This window comes from Anastrepha obliqua, chromosome 5, assembly GCF_027943255.1.
Source record: "Anastrepha obliqua isolate idAnaObli1 chromosome 5, idAnaObli1_1.0, whole genome shotgun sequence".
NCBI classification, from domain to species: Eukaryota; Metazoa; Arthropoda; class Insecta; order Diptera; family Tephritidae; genus Anastrepha; species Anastrepha obliqua.
Window position 1 is genome coordinate 97,637,201 of NC_072896.1, and position 19,305 is coordinate 97,656,505.

General features: G+C 33.6%; 2 protein-coding genes across 2 annotated transcripts in view; one reads left to right on the plus strand and one right to left on the minus strand.

Annotated features, from left to right (window-relative positions):
- The first annotated feature begins 577 nt into the window (after positions 1-577).
- Positions 578-12,647, plus strand: LOC129248997 (actin-related protein 2/3 complex subunit 2). The gene is made up of 8 exons (XM_054888599.1): positions 578-1,623; positions 2,763-2,856; positions 2,958-3,057; positions 3,827-4,013; positions 4,080-4,300; positions 11,657-11,748; positions 11,828-11,937; positions 12,066-12,647. Exons 1-8 carry the CDS (start codon positions 1,550-1,552, stop codon positions 12,091-12,093), a joined length of 906 nt encoding a protein of 301 aa, XP_054744574.1. The 5' UTR covers positions 578-1,549; the 3' UTR covers positions 12,094-12,647.
- A 27-nt stretch (positions 12,648-12,674) lies between these two features.
- The window catches only part of LOC129248998 (transmembrane inner ear expressed protein), a 28,795-nt gene continuing 22,164 nt past the window's right edge, over positions 12,675-19,305 (minus strand). The window contains exon 4 of the mRNA XM_054888602.1: positions 12,675-12,851. Within this exon, the coding sequence (XP_054744577.1) occupies positions 12,724-12,851 (128 nt within the window). The 3' untranslated portion in view covers positions 12,675-12,723. The remainder of the gene's footprint in view (positions 12,852-19,305) is intronic.

Here is a 19,305-nt window from a genome sequence, read left to right on the forward strand (position 1 = left end):
GCCATACGAAAACCAATTGGTGAAGATTTCATTCAAATTGAACCAATAAGTGCTTGGTTTTTATTGCTAGTAAATTGTGATGAATTTTTAAACTTGGTTTAAGCAACCACAATTTAAGCGCTTAAGCATAGTTCAAATAGAAAGCATTTGTTTACTAGCATGGACAAACTAGCCATAAATATGGTGAGCTAAATTGAATGGGGTTAGGTGGGGACTCTCTGTCTGTAGACGTTACGAGTACAATTTTTGGGGATGTATGTTAAAAAGCGATTATTTATAACTCACGCCAATAACATACCGTTAACAGTTTCTACCAACCACGTATTTATACATTATTATTTATAAAGGAAAAAATTTGCAAATAAATTTTTAAGCTTTGATTGATAAGTTATTTTCTTAAAATATTCCCAGTCTATAATAATTTGTAGAAATAAGTTTGAAAAATGAAAGCTGCATAAATTATTTTGTAAGCGAACGTATCGAAAATATGTCAAATAGCAAATAATAAAGAACTTTTAGCGTGAACCCACTCTTGCTGTCAGTAATTGAGTCATTCTGTTCATTCGAAAATATGACACACGTACACCAACGCATTTTACCACACTCGACGCACCTTCCATTTTCCCAATGCGGGAGCGGCGATATTTGTGAAAAAACTAACTTGGACAAAATTTGCCAAATAGGTTAATAATAGAACTGTTTGATTTTTATCAAATCTACAAAAGTGATTTACGTGTATAAATACTGTATCTTAAAGGCAGTTCAAATGCAAGACATAAATAAAGACTAAGGTGACACTCTGAGAAAAGAAGAATTTTCTTCGTGAAAAAGTGAAAATATGAACTAACATATGAATTGAAGGAGAAGGAATGTGTTATATTCGGGCAATGATTTTGCAAAGTTCTGGACTTTTTGTTTAAGGCAACTCGGAGCAATATTGTAAAAAATTGGTATTTTTTGAAATACGTAGAAATATATTGAAATAGGTTGTTATTACCACATTGGCCGGCCAAAGCTAGTACAAGTACCTACGAGTAGAAGCAGAGATTTAGGTGTTATTGGTGCTGTAGACGTTGACACAGATCGCCGTCGACAGTCATCACCGCACGCGTAATCGTAGTGAAGAGTACGCGGGAGCTATTTTACACATACATATGTATTGCTTATGTGTAAAGTTAAAAGAGCGAGTCAGCAGTGACCAGCAAGTGTGAAACGTCTACGGTTGCGGGACGGCCAACAAAATCTAACTAGATGGTGCAACATTCAGGCAAGGCAATTTGACGACACGGATTGAACGTAGCAATTGACATAATTGACGCGCTCATCGGTCGCTGGCGAATTCACACCTACATACCAAAAATAAAGGAGTCAATAATACAACGAACAATTGCTGCAACCTACTGCCTGAAAACACAAAAACTTGTCACTCTGAAAGTATATTTATATTAAACTAATAATATCATTGCTAAACGTAAAGGGGAAGTGGAAACGAAGTAGAAGAAACTTGCATTCACGCGCACTGGTCACAAAGTATTTTTGAGGTTATAACATGATTCTACTGGAAATCAATAACCGCATCGTCGAAGAGACTCTTCTGGTCAAATTTCGTAATGCCCTAGCTGGGTAAGTTTATTTACAAAACTTGAAACCACTACTTACTTACTTACTCATATCGAAATTCCATTTTATATTTTTTACTGTTCAAAAAGCTTCGCTTATCAGTATGCATTTGGGAGTATTTTTGAGTATGTTTATACCATACATACCTACTTGTTAGTGTGTATATACATGTATGTATTTTGTACATCCGGCGCTTTTCGTACACTTGCAATTGTTATGCTATTAACATTGACACGTCGTTTGTCGACACTGCCTCCCCTTGTCCGACTATATGTATTAATCATCATCCGTGCTAAGGCTTGAATGGCAAGCCACACAAAAGTATATATTTCATTCCAAACTGCAAAGCAGCTGTATGTCGATTAACCAGTAATTGACTCATAGACTGTTTATGGACTCCCATTGAATGTGTTTTTTGCTAAACGCACCAAGCTCTGAGTTTTTAAAACCTTGCAACAAAGTATAATCGAACAAAAATGTTAAAAGTATGTACCTATGATCCGATATGATTTGTTGAAATAATACTCAGATTAAATAAATAAATAATCGTAAATGTTTGTACGATTTGTATGTATACATTTTAAAGTACCCTTAGTATATGTACATACACACATGTGTTTCTCCAAAGAATTGTCGTTATCTGATTTTCGAAGTTTTGATAAGATTGCGAGCCCGCATGTTTCACTTGCGGTATTGGCACGTCGATGAAGTACTAGCGTTTATTTATTGTGTATAAATAATACGAATGACTAACATTGGATGATGGTATTGGTCGGTTTTTCAAATTTTATTAAATTTTGATACCCTCCATATCGTAATTTTGAAACAATGATTAACGGCAACAATAATCCTTCTCTAACTGTTGCTGTGATGCTAAGGAGTGGGTTTCTTACCATCTCCTTACATACCACTCTTTTACTGTAATTGTCATAATCCCACGGAGTTTTTTTCTTTAAATATCCTGAAGACACTACCAGCTCTTCTTTTATGGCCTTATATATTAACAGTAACTGATTAGATGAAAATATGTCTTGAGTTTTAAATAGTATAGTGAAAGGCAAGGTAAATTGCCAAATTTGTATACATTTTTCACAATATTTTGGTTTTGTGAATTATTTTAATATAATTTTTTGTACTTTTAGCGCCAAAGCCGAATCTATTGACGTGCGAATTGCGGACTTTGATGGCGTGCTCTTTCACATTTCGAACGTTAACGGCGATAAGACTAAAGTTAGGGTAAGTCAACATTGACATTAAATAAATACATTGAAACATATGTGTACTCTTACATTCATATATTAAAGAAAAAAAATATATAAAAAATACTTCTATTACAGACAAGCATATCGCTGAAGTTCTATAAGCAATTGCAGGAGCACGGCGCTGATGAATTGCTGAAGCGTGAATATGGCGGCTTATTAACAGACACAGAAGATGGTAATAAATATACTATATTGCGTCATCTAAAAAGTTGATAGCAAATTTTTAAACTTAATATATCTTTTACCTATATTTGGGTACATCCATTATTTCATTCCTGTCGAAGTGTCTTAGAGAAGCTCAAAAGAAATTTGCAAGCCGGTATTTAATTAAAGAAGAGTTTTGCAGTACATTTCTCATAGAGATTTTTTAGTAGCCAGCGCCGTATGCTTTCATTGTACCCAATAAAAAATTACAAAATAATATAATTTTTAAATTTTATTTTAAGTGTTTATTTCAATATGTCAACTGTTCAACATGTTTAAGTGATTCATAAGATGTCCCAAGTCTCCTAGAATATAGCGCTATAGCGCGGTGAAGGTTGAGATATCTTGACCAACTGCAGCCAGAAGAAAGGCACATACGCTCAATCCAACCCAACTCTATCCTGAGTTCAATAAAGGAACTGGGTCTGGATGAGGTACTGTTATGAGTAGAGGGCGTTAAGCACAAAAGCTCGAAGTGCAAGCCTCGTAGAATATCTGATCTAATCTTAGAGTAGTTTTGTCTAAAGTCGTAATATTTTTAACGATTTAAATGCTTAGTGGAAATTCATAATATGACTTGTATAGTACCTTGCGACCCCTTACACTAGATTTTTAGCCGTTTAAAATGAATACAACTTATGAATATCCCAATCGACGCCACCTATAGAACTTTTAAATAAATAAATACAAATTCAAGCTTTCTAAAGTTTATTTACAAAATTTTGTTTACATATTTTTAGGCTACAATGTGTCGGTACTTATCGATCTAGAAAACATACCAGCTGATTGGGAAGCAGTTGCGAAAAAAATTGGTCTACTTAAACGCAATTGCTTTGCATCAGTTTTTGAGAAGTATTTCGATTTCCAAGAACAAGGCGAAGAAGGACAGAAACGAGCTGTAATCAATTACCGTAACGATGAGACGCTGTAAGTATTCAAACTTCTTTAATTTATAGATTATTTGACTTTTCTAGAGCGCATGTTATTTTTTAGTTATGTTGAGGCCAAATCAGATCGTGTTACAGTTGTATTCAGTACGATTTTTCGTGATGAGGACGACGTGATAATTGGTAAAGTGTTCATGCAGGAATTGAGAGAAGGACGTCGGGCATCACATACAGCGCCACAAGTGCTGTTTTCGCACCGCGAGCCGCCTTTGGAATTGGCAAAGACGGACGCTAGAGTAGGCGACAATATAGGATATGTCACTTTTGGTGAGTACAATCTATATAAATGCATGCCACATAAAATATTTTCAATTGAATATGCATATATATTTCAACTGGTAATCTTTCCTGACGTTTAGTCTTCTCAATCTATACGTCAGGAAGGATTATCTCTGTTTGAAAAGTAGGGAACGTAGTTCGACTGAGCATTGATTTTAATATTGGCTTGCACTTAAAATAAGAAAATTTAGGTCAAAGTATTAGTAATTTGAATAAGAAAATTTGTTATTCTATTACGGTATGTTCTCATGGCAGCCGGTTCTACGTTACCGGAATGACTCGGTTTTTTCCCGACCAACGGCTTCCGCCCTGGGATTCTTTTAATTAGCCTCGGTAGAATTTAACAAGGGTTTTCTCTTTTCATACCGTTCAGACAGTGACCAGCGATGAATGTAGCCGAGTGGTGTTTTTATTAGCTACCATTGTTTTTGCAAGTGTTTAAAATTAAATGTTATCTAAATAAGACGTTTTTGGTTAGAAACCAACATTTTTGGTCTAGAATGAAAAATCATAATCATAATCATAATATTTTGTTTGTGTCTCTCAAATACTCCTAAATTGAATTATAGAACAAACGGCATCCTGAATAAACCTCATTTTATGTCAGATGACTTGTGTTTGGTTACAAATGAAAATTTATAGAGGAATGTGAAAAATCACCTGAAAATTAGTGTTGGGAGCTAAAAGTGGGATATAAACTAATATTTTGTTTGTGTCTCTCAAATACTCCTAAATTGAATTTTAGAACAAACGGCATCCTGAATAAACCTCATTTTATGTCAGATGACTTGTGTTTGGTTACAAATGAAAATTTATAGAGGAATGTGAAGAATCACCTGAAAATTAGTGTTGGGAGATAAAAGTGGGATATAAACTAATTTTTTGTTTGTGTCTCTCACATACTCCTAGATTGAATTTTAGAACAAACGGCATCCTGAATAAACCTCATTTTATGTCAGATGACTTGTGTTTGGTTACAAATGAAAATTTATAGAGGAATGTGAAGAATCACCTGAAAATTAGTGTTGGGAGATAAAAGTGGGATATAAACTAATTTTTTGTTTGTGTCTCTCAAATACTCCTAGATTGAATTTTAGAACAAACGGCATCCTGAATAAACCTCATTTTATGTCAGATGACTTGTGTTTGGTTACAAATGAAAATTTATAGAGGAATGTGAAGAATCACCTGAAAATTAGTGTTGGGAGATAAAAGTGGGATATAAACTAATTTTTTGTTTGTGTCTCTCAAATACTCCTAGATTGAATTATAGAACGAACGGCATCCTGAATAAACCTCATTTTATGTCAGATGACTTGTGTTTGGTTACAAATGAAAATTTATAGAGGAATGTGAAAAATCACCTGAAAATTAGTGTTGGGAGCTAAAAGTGGGATATAAACTAATATTTTGTTTGTGTCTCTCAAATACTCCTAGATTGAATTATAGAACGAACGGCATCCTGAATAAACCTCATTTTATGTCAGATGACTTGTGTTTGGTTACAAATGAAAATTTATAGAGGAATGTGAAAAATCACCTGAAAATTAGTGTTGGGAGCTAAAAGTGGGATATAAACTAATATTTTGTTTGTGTCTCTCAAATACTCCTAAATTGAATTATAGAACAAACGGCATCCTGAATAAACCTCATTTTATGTCAGATGACTTGTGTTTGGTTACAAATGAAAATTTATAGAGGAATGTGAAAAATCACCTGAAAATTAGTGTTGGGAGCTAAAAGTGGGATATAAACTAATATTTTGTTTGTGTCTCTCAAATACTCCTAGATTGAATTATAGAACGAACGGCATCCTGAATAAACCTCATTTTATGTCAGATGACTTGTGTTTGGTTACAAATGAAAATTTATAGAGGAATGTGAAAAATCACCTGAAAATTAGTGTTGGGAGCTAAAAGTGGGATATAAACTATATTAATATTTTGTTTGTGTCTCTCAAATACTCCTAGATTGAATTATAGAACAAACGGCATCCTGAATAAACCTCATTTTATGTCAGATGACTTGTGTTTGGTTACAAATGAAAATTTATAGAGGAATGTGAAAAATCACCTGAAAATTAGTGTTGGGAGCTAAAAGTGGGATATAAACTAATATTTTGTTTGTGTCTCTCAAATACTCCTAGATTGAATTATAGAACAAACGGCATCCTGAATAAACCTCATTTTATGTCAGATGACTTGTGTTTGGTTACAAATGAAAATTTATAGGAAATGTGAAAAATCACCTGAAAATTAGTGTTGGGAGCTAAAAGTGGGATATAAACTAATATTTTGTTTGTGTCTCTCAAATACTCCTAAATTGAATTTTAGAACAAACGGCATCCTGAATAAACCTCATTTTATGTCAGATGACTTGTGTTTGGTTACAAATGAAAATTTATAGGAAATGTGAAAAATCACCTGAAAATTAGTGTTGGGAGCTAAAAGTGGGATATAAACTAATATTTTGTTTGTGTCTCTCAAATACTCCTAGATTGAATTATAGAACGAACGGCATCCTGAATAAACCTCATTTTATGTCAGATGACTTGTGTTTGGTTACAAATGAAAATTTATAGAGGAATGTGAAAAATCACCTGAAAATTAGTGTTGGGAGCTAAAAGTGGGATATAAACTAATATTTTGTTTGTGTCTCTCAAATACTCCTAGATTGAATTATAGAACAAACGGCATCCTGAATAAACCTCATTTTATGTCAGATGACTTGTGTTTGGTTACAAATGAAAATTTATAGAGGAATGTGAAAAATCACCTGAAAATTAGTGTTGGGAGCTAAAAGTGGGATATAAACTATATTAATATTTTGTTTGTGTCTCTCAAATACTCCTAGATTGAATTTTAGAACAAACGGCATCCTGAATAAACCTCATTTTATGTCAGATGACTTGTGTTTGGTTACAAATGAAAATTTATAGAGGAATGTGAAAAATCACCTGAAAATTAGTGTTGGGAGCTAAAAGTGGGATATAAACTAATATTTTGTTTGTGTCTCTCAAATACTCCTAGATTGAATTATAGAACGAACGGCATCCTGAATAAACCTCATTTTATGTCAGATGACTTGTGTTTGGTTACAAATGAAAATTTATAGAGGAATGTGAAAAATCACCTGAAAATTAGTGTTGGGAGCTAAAAGTGGGATATAAACTAATATTTTGTTTGTGTCTCTCAAATACTCCTAGATTGAATTATAGAACGAACGGCATCCTGAATAAACCTCATTTTATGTCAGATGACTTGTGTTTGGTTACAAATGAAAATTTATAGAGGAATGTGAAAAATCACCTGAAAATTAGTGTTGGGAGCTAAAAGTGGGATATAAACTAATATTTTGTTTGTGTCTCTCAAATACTCCTAGATTGAATTATAGAACGAACGGCATCCTGAATAAACCTCATTTTATGTCAGATGACTTGTGTTTGGTTACAAATGAAAATTTATAGAGGAATGTGAAAAATCACCTGAAAATTAGTGTTGGGAGCTAAAAGTGGGATATAAACTAATATTTTGTTTGTGTCTCTCAAATACTCCTAAATTGAATTATAGAACAAACGGCATCCTGAATAAACCTCATTTTATGTCAGATGACTTGTGTTTGGTTACAAATGAAAATTTATAGAGGAATGTGAAAAATCACCTGAAAATTAGTGTTGGGAGCTAAAAGTGGGATATAAACTAATATTTTGTTTGTGTCTCTCAAATACTCTTAGATTGAATTATAGAACGAACGGCATCCTGAATAAACCTCATTTTATGTCAGATGACTTGTGTTTGGTTACAAATGAAAATTTATAGAGGAATGTGAAAAATCACCTGAAAATTAGTGTTGGGAGCTAAAAGTGGGATATAAACTATATTAATATTTTGTTTGTGTCTCTCAAATACTCCTAGATTGAATTATAGAACAAACGGCATCCTGAATAAACCTCATTTTATGTCAGATGACTTGTGTTTGGTTACAAATGAAAATTTATAGAGGAATGTGAAAAATCACCTGAAAATTAGTGTTGGGAGCTAAAAGTGGGATATAAACTATATTAATATTTTGTTTGTGTCTCTCAAATACTCCTAGATTGAATTATAGAACAAACGGCATCCTGAATAAACCTCATTTTATGTCAGATGACTTGTGTTTGGTTACAAATGAAAATTTATAGGAAATGTGAAAAATCACCTGAAAATTAGTGTTGGGAGCTAAAAGTGGGATATAAACTAATATTTTGTTTGTGTCTCTCAAATACTCCTAAATTGAATTTTAGAACAAACGGCATCCTGAATAAACCTCATTTTATGTCAGATGACTTGTGTTTGGTTACAAATGAAAATTTATAGGAAATGTGAAAAATCACCTGAAAATTAGTGTTGGGAGCTAAAAGTGGGATATAAACTAATATTTTGTTTGTGTCTCTCAAATACTCCTAGATTGAATTATAGAACGAACGGCATCCTGAATAAACCTCATTTTATGTCAGATGACTTGTGTTTGGTTACAAATGAAAATTTATAGAGGAATGTGAAAAATCACCTGAAAATTAGTGTTGGGAGCTAAAAGTGGGATATAAACTAATATTTTGTTTGTGTCTCTCAAATACTCCTAGATTGAATTATAGAACAAACGGCATCCTGAATAAACCTCATTTTATGTCAGATGACTTGTGTTTGGTTACAAATGAAAATTTATAGAGGAATGTGAAAAATCACCTGAAAATTAGTGTTGGGAGCTAAAAGTGGGATATAAACTATATTAATATTTTGTTTGTGTCTCTCAAATACTCCTAGATTGAATTTTAGAACAAACGGCATCCTGAATAAACCTCATTTTATGTCAGATGACTTGTGTTTGGTTACAAATGAAAATTTATAGAGGAATGTGAAAAATCACCTGAAAATTAGTGTTGGGAGCTAAAAGTGGGATATAAACTAATATTTTGTTTGTGTCTCTCAAATACTCCTAGATTGAATTATAGAACGAACGGCATCCTGAATAAACCTCATTTTATGTCAGATGACTTGTGTTTGGTTACAAATGAAAATTTATAGAGGAATGTGAAAAATCACCTGAAAATTAGTGTTGGGAGCTAAAAGTGGGATATAAACTAATATTTTGTTTGTGTCTCTCAAATACTCCTAGATTGAATTATAGAACGAACGGCATCCTGAATAAACCTCATTTTATGTCAGATGACTTGTGTTTGGTTACAAATGAAAATTTATAGAGGAATGTGAAAAATCACCTGAAAATTAGTGTTGGGAGCTAAAAGTGGGATATAAACTAATATTTTGTTTGTGTCTCTCAAATACTCCTAGATTGAATTATAGAACGAACGGCATCCTGAATAAACCTCATTTTATGTCAGATGACTTGTGTTTGGTTACAAATGAAAATTTATAGAGGAATGTGAAAAATCACCTGAAAATTAGTGTTGGGAGCTAAAAGTGGGATATAAACTAATATTTTGTTTGTGTCTCTCAAATACTCCTAGATTGAATTATAGAACGAACGGCATCCTGAATAAACCTCATTTTATGTCAGATGACTTGTGTTTGGTTACAAATGAAAATTTATAGAGGAATGTGAAAAATCACCTGAAAATTAGTGTTGGGAGCTAAAAGTGGGATATAAACTAATATTTTGTTTGTGTCTCTCAAATACTCCTAGATTGAATTATAGAACGAACGGCATCCTGAATAAACCTCATTTTATGTCAGATGACTTGTGTTTGGTTACAAATGAAAATTTATAGAGGAATGTGAAAAATCACCTGAAAATTAGTGTTGGGAGCTAAAAGTGGGATATAAACTAATATTTTGTTTGTGTCTCTCAAATACTCCTAGATTGAATTATAGAACGAACGGCATCCTGAATAAACCTCATTTTATGTCAGATGACTTGTGTTTGGTTACAAATGAAAATTTATAGAGGAATGTGAAAAATCACCTGAAAATTAGTGTTGGGAGCTAAAAGTGGGATATAAACTAATATTTTGTTTGTGTCTCTCAAATACTCCTAGATTGAATTTTAGAACAAACGGCATCCTGAATAAACCTCATTTTATGTCAGATGACTTGTGTTTGGTTACAAATGAAAATTTATAGAGGAATGTGAAAAATCACCTGAAAATTAGTGTTGGGAGCTAAAAGTGGGATATAAACTAATATTTTGTTTGTGTCTCTCAAATACTCCTAGATTGAATTATAGAACGAACGGCATCCTGAATAAACCTCATTTTATGTCAGATGACTTGTGTTTGGTTACAAATGAAAATTTATAGAGGAATGTGAAAAATCACCTGAAAATTAGTGTTGGGAGCTAAAAGTGGGATATAAACTAATATTTTGTTTGTGTCTCTCAAATACTCCTAGATTGAATTATAGAACGAACGGCATCCTGAATAAACCTCATTTTATGTCAGATGACTTGTGTTTGGTTACAAATGAAAATTTATAGAGGAATGTGAAAAATCACCTGAAAATTAGTGTTGGGAGCTAAAAGTGGGATATAAACTAATATTTTGTTTGTGTCTCTCAAATACTCCTAGATTGAATTATAGAACGAACGGCATCCTGAATAAACCTCATTTTATGTCAGATGACTTGTGTTTGGTTACAAATGAAAATTTATAGAGGAATGTGAAAAATCACCTGAAAATTAGTGTTGGGAGCTAAAAGTGGGATATAAACTAATATTTTGTTTGTGTCTCTCAAATACTCCTAGATTGAATTATAGAACGAACGGCATCCTGAATAAACCTCATTTTATGTCAGATGACTTGTGTTTGGTTACAAATGAAAATTTATAGAGGAATGTGAAAAATCACCTGAAAATTAGTGTTGGGAGCTAAAAGTGGGATATAAACTAATATTTTGTTTGTGTCTCTCAAATACTCCTAGATTGAATTATAGAACAAACGGCATCCTGAATAAACCTCATTTTATGTCAGATGACTTGTGTTTGGTTACAAAAGAAAATGTGTAGAGGAATGTGAAAAATCGCTTGAGAATTAATATTAGGAGTTAAATGGGAGTGGGATGCAAACTAATATTTTTTTCAAATAAAAATTAATAAAGGGTCATGAAAAATCAGAGGAATATAAACTAATTTTTTTACTTAAAAGATTTGTTTTACATTTTGATTTTTAAATTAAGGTTATTGAAGGATGTAAATAGTGGAGGTCATGATATTTGTATACCCAAAATAATAGGGGTGCTCATGAAAACTTTAAATAGGGTTGAACTTGAATATTCTGATATGTTTTTATTGACTGTATCTCTATGCCAGTACAATGTTTTACGTTTTGCATTTCAATTTTTTTTCTTTCAGTACTCTTCCCTCGTCATACTAACAAAGAAACAAGGGATAACACCATTAATCTAATACACATGTTCCGAGATTATTTACATTATCATATTAAGGTAAGCCCAGTGCAGTTCTTCCAATTCAATTCCAGTTTTGTGGTATTAAATGAAAACTTTATTCACTTCCGATTTGCAGTGTTCAAAAGCGTACATTCATTCTAGAATGCGCGCAAAAACGTCAGACTTTCTGAAAGTGCTTAATCGTGCTAGACCGGAAACGAAGAATACGGAAAAGAAAACAATTACGTAAGTTGATCTGCGTTTTTTATTTATTTGTTTATGATTAAATAAATAAGCTAACATTTTATCACTTATCCTTTGATTGAATTACTTTGAAATCAATTTGTTGTGTTTTGCTTTGCTCTTCGTTACAGGGGGAGAACATTCATTCGCAAGGAATGATTTGTGGACAATGTCTAGTTGTTTTTATATTTATGTATTAATTATTAATAATCATAGCTTGATGGCAACAAGTTTTATGAAAGCGAAAAACGTGAATTGAAAAACAAAAAACGTGCGCTCTATTAAGCAAATACAAAACATGCCAAGGAATAGATTCTATCGGCGAATACAAAAATAAAATGCTAAGTGTATTAAAAACTAAAATTTAAATTATACCATTTAAAACACCATAATTAAACAAAAAACAAAAAAAAAAGTAAATCTGGTCGATTCGTTATAACATTAATAATTTGGTAAAACCCTTAATAAAATATAACTAAAAATATACAATTAAGTTCCGCAGCGGAGAAACCATGTTAAGTATTGGCGTATTATAAAAGCAAAATATATAAATAATAAAGCATTAAATAAAAATAAAAATTTAATATACAAGGCAATGAGAAAATGACGCAGCTGGGTTGTTGTTGTGTCAGTATATGGCGCTGCCGAACAAAGAATTTGATATGGAATCCACAAATAATAAAAAAGAACAACTGCAATATCGATAATCAAAACCGTAGTTTTTTTTACTCCTCTGTTTTTTCACTAATTGTTAAAAAGTAATGAGTAAGTATGTATGGGTGTGCTCGTTTACGCAGGCACTTGTATGTTGCTTTTGAATTTGATGCTCCCATAAGGATCTTTGGCGGTATTGTCGCCGTCGCTCGTGCCACAGCTGTTTTGCGCCGATAAATACTCGGCTTGTATATGTGCAATGACTGCAAGCAGATATGAAAAAAACATGTTAAAATTTTAATTTGTTAGTCAATAGTTTTAGTTCGATCTGTTAATATTTCTTATACATATGCATGTATGTATGTATGTATTACAATCATATATCTATGCCATATGTTTACTTACATTCGACAATCGCTTGTGCATAAGTAATGGACCGACATGAACAAGTACAAAGCAAAGGCATGCAGGCGGATGTATGGGGATGTTATGGCACTTCAAAATCTTCCAATTTGATAGAATGCAGTGCTGTTTTTGTTGATAAGATTGTATTTGCATTTATAGAAGTAGGAATAAGCAGTTTTAGGAATCGTTGAGAAAAATGCATTGTGCCGATAGTAAGCAGAAACGTGTATGAGTAATAGAGGGGGTAGAAAATAAAACGTCAATTCCATACAAATTTAAGTGTTTATTTACATATTAACGGTATTTTTACCAAACGATAGCAAAGTTCTGTGGGGAGAAATGTGTACTATTCTAAGAACTTTCCGTCTTGCTGTGTTAAATATCTTTTTAACTGCGGAGTCAATTTTCAATATACATGAAAAGTAAAAGAATTACGAAATAAAGCGCATGGAATTAAGGACGAAACATTAATGGGGTTTTTAAGTTTAACATTTTGATAAGAAAATAATACAATAAATTAAGAACTGTGAATATACAGCGAGCGTAATTCATTGAATATCGTACAGCAATGTTAACAATGAACAAGAAATGTAAAAACTAGTCAAATATATTAATTTTTTTTCTTGAAATTTTCCTTAAGTTTGGAATTTTTATTATATTTAGTATTGTTTTTTTATTTACATCTACTCGGAAGCAATTTTTCAAGCGACCTCAGAGTACACTCTGGACGGTATTAAAGTTATTGCATACCCTATGATCAAAAAGTACCGGGTCGACTTGTCCGATGGAAGCTACTCATGGTGCACTACTGGTCGATTGCCAAGGCCTAGTGCACCATGAGTACCTTCCATCGACCCAGAATAAAGAATATTATTTATCCATTTTGAAGCGTTTGAGAGATGCTGTACGTCGCAAACTGCCGGAAATGTGGGGAAACAGACGGGTCATAAATTTGCCTGAAATTTAACTCTATTTTGTATTATTTAAACATTTCCGGTACTTTCTGATCATAGGGTATGTATAGGGTGATCAATCATGAGGTGCTTTTTTCAATAGTTAAAAAAAACAAAAATGTAAATTATGTTCAAAACCTTTATTTATCATTTGAAAGGACATTCTTTGACATTTACTTTTTGAATATGACTTCATTCAAATGTTGGCCGCAACTACGCTTAAGGTGGTCCATTCTGAAGGTCCAATTTTCAATCATTCGACTGGTATGTCGTGAATAACACGCGTAATGTTGGCTTCCAGAGCTTCAATCGTAGCTGGTTTATCAGCATAGACCTTGGACTTCACGAATCCCCAAAGAAAAAAGTCCAAAGGTGTGATATCACAAGATCTTGGTGGCCAACTCACAGGTCCTAAACGTGAAATCAGCTGCTCTCCGAAATGACTTCTCAATAAAGTCATTGTTTCACGAGCTGTATGGCACAGAACGCTGATTTTCATAATACAGTTGAACAATTTGTAGACGTTGTTGCGGTGTGAGTCTTTCCATGATGAAATGCCAAACGCTGTTCAACAAATCCACGATGACAGTTTGCCACAACTCGCGCGCGATCTGTAAAAAAAACGCAAATGAAAAAACTCCTCTTAATTGATCACCCTATATAAACAACATTAGATACGCCGATGACACAACTTTAGTATCGGACTCCAAAGAGTGGTCGATAGTGTGACAAGATAAAGTCAAATACAGTCTGTTAAAAAAATATCGGGAATTGTTCATTTAAAAAGCGCGCATTACACCTATGTATGACTAAATTTTTTTTTGTTGAAATTACAACTGTGCTCTATAGTGCCGCATAGTTTGAGCGTGATCTGTCAGTTAGCTTGCTTTTGGCATTTAATTATATCAGCCAACCGCAGGTGTGCTCTGCGATTTTCATTATGGATAAAAATATCGAACAAAGAATTCATCTGAAATTTTGTGTTTTGAAAGGGATTTTGTATGCCTGATCGCTGAAAATATTGCAGAAAGCCTAAGACGGATGTGCTTTATCAACAACACGGGTCTACGAGTGGTATACGGCTTTTGCAGAGGGCCGAGAAGTCATGGAAGATTTGCCCCGATCTGGTCGCCCATCAACACGGATGAAAACGTCAACAAAGTCAAGGAAATGGTTTTGGAAAACCATCATTTAAGTTTGAGTGAGGAGCTCGTGACCTTAGCGTGTTTCATGAATGAATTCGCAACATTTTACACCATCAATTGGGTATGAGACGCCAAGACGCGTGGCTGCTCGACTCATTCCAAGTGGGTTGAATTTCTTTCAAAAAATGCATCGGAAGAAGGTGGCTGAGGAAGTGAATTCGAACCCAATGTTTATCAAGCGCATTATAACAGGTGATCAGATGTGGGTATATGAGTTTGACATGCAAACCATTCAACAGGTGGCTGAATTGCGCTATCCACATGAGCCGACACCCAAAAAACCACGTCAAAGTCGGTCAAAAGTGAAAATCATGCTACTCTGTTTCTTTGATTATCATGGTGTTGTGCACTCGGAATTTGTTCCAAAGCTTCTGCGGTAAATCAAGAATATTATTTGGACGTTATGCGACGTTTGAGAGGGAATGTGTGTAGGAAACGGCCCAATTTGTGTAATGAAAACATGGATCTTGCACCATGATAACGCACTGTCTCACAAAGCTCATATTGTGAACACTTTTTTGACCAGAAACTCGACAAATATCATCGAACAACCACCGTATTCATCGGATTTAGGGCCCTGTGACATTTTCCTTTTCCCAAAACTTAAATTGCCATTCCGCGGACGCCGCTTTGAGTCGCTAGAGGCCATTAAGGAGAATTCGCCGAAGGAGCTGAAGAAGATTTCTTCAAACGCTTTAAAAGGTGCTTTTGAAGGCGACAAAATAAATTTTAATTAATAAACAACTATTTTGCGTTTTATTGAACAATTCCCGGTACCTTTTTGACAGAATGTATATGGTTTAAAAATCAATTCAATAAGACAAAGTTCATGTCGATCAGTCGTAGGAATGCCTACAATAATCTCACACTAACAATAATATACACTAATAATATGCCGATTGAACGGGTTAATAGATTTAAATGCCTTGACCGATTTATTAATGATAAATGCGATGATTCAATGGAAATTAAATACCGCATAGAAATGGCTAGAGCTGATTTTCATAAATATAACAGTGTTCTAACAAACCACGTTTTAAATGTAAATCTAAAAATACGCTTTTTGAGATGCTATGCTTTTCAGTTTTGTTGTAATGGCATGGCAACTTGGACGATGAAAGTTTCTGATATGAATCGCATAGAAACATTCGAAAATACAAAATTTCCGTGGACCGATCTTAACTGCAACTCTCAAATACTTCGAAGAGTTGAAAGCGGAATAAAGCATCGAAGATAATATACATTAAACCCAGAAAAACTGCTTACCGAAATATTATATAAGCATAATCTCTTTCAACTTATACTACAGGGAAAGATTGGAGGAAGACGAGGCAGCGGAAGGAAGAAGTTATTATGACTGCGGAATAAATAGCCGTCAATGTATTGGAGTTTAAAATATCGATTATCTTTTGGAGTTAGCCAGAAACAGATATGTATGATACAAAATTTATAGATTTGACTTATTGTAAATATTCTTTTTCAACCATTTTATTTTGCAAGGGTAACCAATTGCTAATAAAGAAAGTTTTTTTTTTAATCTGAACTATATTTTCTTTTAAATTAACGAAAAAATAATAATATTGCAAAAATTGCAAAACTATAATAAAAAAGTAGCTGTGTACGGTTTTGAGTGACAGTCACTGAGGAATTTGTATATTCAAAAAAAAGTTTGTATATGTAATATGCGGTCTTGAAAAATTATAAAATGCAGTTGTTATGAGTGACTACTTTTAAAATGTTTTATATTATAAAGTTACCATTTATTAATTAAGTAACGAAGTTATCTGATTGTGTACACAGCCATAAAGTAGTTGCATGCTTTTCAAATCGCTCCGCACCTTATATTAAATATTTAATTTTTTTTCAAATCTTTGCTATCATTTGGCACATAACTTTTTTATATACAGATATATTACGATTTATAATACAATACAAAGTGAAATATCAGATATGTACAGTGATTGAGGTACAATATACGATACAGTATAAGGTGAAGTCCAAAAAAAAGGACTGGCGTCATAAAAATGTTTTTGATGGCGCCATCTTTTTAATGAGTTAGTGCGTTAGAAGTTACATCCCTAGCTGACTTCCAGTGAAAGATGGTGAAATTCGGTTCAGTGGAAGCGAAGTTATTGCGTCTAAAGTGTCAGTATGTTTGTGTCATCGGTACAAAAATGAGCTTCGAATAAAGAGCTAATATACAATTTTGTTTTAAAATCGGTAAAACGTTTACCGAAACATTTGAATTGATGAAAAAAGTTTATGGCGATGATTGTCTATCTCGTGCCAGAGTTCATGTGTGGTTTACACGTTTCAGAGATGGTTGTGAGGGCATAAATGACAATGAACGTACGGGCCAACCAAAATGAGTAATCACCGAAAACTCCATCGAAATTGTTCGTAAATTTATCAAAAATGAACCGAAATCATCATTGAAATTCATGCAATCGGAGTTGAATATCTCCAAAACATGGATTTATCGCATTTTAACTGATCATTTGGGCTTACGAAAGGTCTGCGCACGTTTCATCCGGCACAAGTTAGCTGAGGACAAAAAATTGCTCAGAATGCAACATTCGAAAGACCTCATTAAAGAGGCGAGAAAAGACGAGAACTTCCTTTACAACATTGTAACTGGTAATGAAATGTGGTTTTCCAACATGAACCTGAAGCTAAGCGTCAAAGTGCCGAATGGAAGGCCCCAGACGAGCCACCACTCAAAAAATCGCGTTTCGAGAAGTCAAAAATCAAGTCGATGCTCATTTGTTTTTATGATTCTAAGGGAATTGTCCACAAGGAGTTCGTGCCAACGGGTCAAAGCGTCAATGCAATTTTCTATCTTGGCGTTTTGAAGCGTTTGTTGCATTGCATTTGACGAAATCGCCATGAATACGGCGAAGGAGGAAGCTGGTGCTTATTGTACCATCTCATCGATCCACTCTTGTGACTGATTTTTTCACTAGAAATCGCATTTTAACCATCAACCACTCACCGTATTCGCCTCATATGGCTCCCTATGACTCCTACCTATTCCGAAAATTGCTTTTGGCCATGAAAGGAAAACGTATTGCGTCCGTAGAGGCCATTCAAAAGGCTTGTGCCGACATCTTGAAAAGCTTGTGCCGACATCTTGAAAAATCTTTCGAAAAGCTTTTAGTTCGCGGAGAACAGTCTATCGAGACCAGAGGAGACTATTTTGAATAAGTAAACTCGAAGTTATCAGAACAAAGCTCCTGTCGTTTCTATTTTAGTCATCGCCAGTCTTGTTTATTTTGGACTTCACCTTGTATAATAATCTTAATTTAGTTATTAGACCAAACCGATGGGCTCTTCTTTAACACTTATATGACCGCATATTATTTCTCGTAGGTTTACTCTAAGACTGTCGAGAAGATTGGTCTTTCAATAAGGGCATCAGTTGACCAGTATTCCTTCAAATCTGCTTTAAAGTTGTGCTCCAATAGAAATATCAGACCAACGAAGTTCTTCAATTCTGTACATGTTATATTACTTGTTGAAATTTCAAAGTTTTATACTGAGGCTTATACTTGGCCTTGTTTTGCACATAATAAATATTAGTTTGTTCCGCTCCCATGATAAACATTTTTTTATCCAAGACTAGTGCAGCACATTGCGGTACACTTTGAAAATCTTCTCGTAAAATTTTTGCTCCAGAATTGCCTTCAAATGCTTCTAGATTTATAATTCTGTCCTGTGTCCAAATATCTGCATTTTTCGATTGTTCCTACTCCCTACAACTTATACGAGTATTTAGTGTCATAGTTTTACGTTTGCGCGCTATAATCTCATCATCATCAGTACCACTACTTCTGACACAGTCTTCAAAATTGTCTAAATAGTCACCATCATCGCTCGATATATCCGAAAAATCATCTGCATAACACTCTAGAACACTCATTTGGTTATACAAATTATTTTCTTGACATTATTCTAAACTCCCTTTTTTTTTAATTGAAATTATTGAGAGAAAACCAAACAGTATCCAGCAAGCTCAAGTATATACGCACTAAATCTTGCTACATGTGAAGTCATTCCAATATTTATCAATTACCGTTAGAACCGATATTTTTTAGAGAAAAGAGATAGAAACGAGAAATCTCGTTGCTGGTCTTTTACGTTTGGGTACTGAAGCA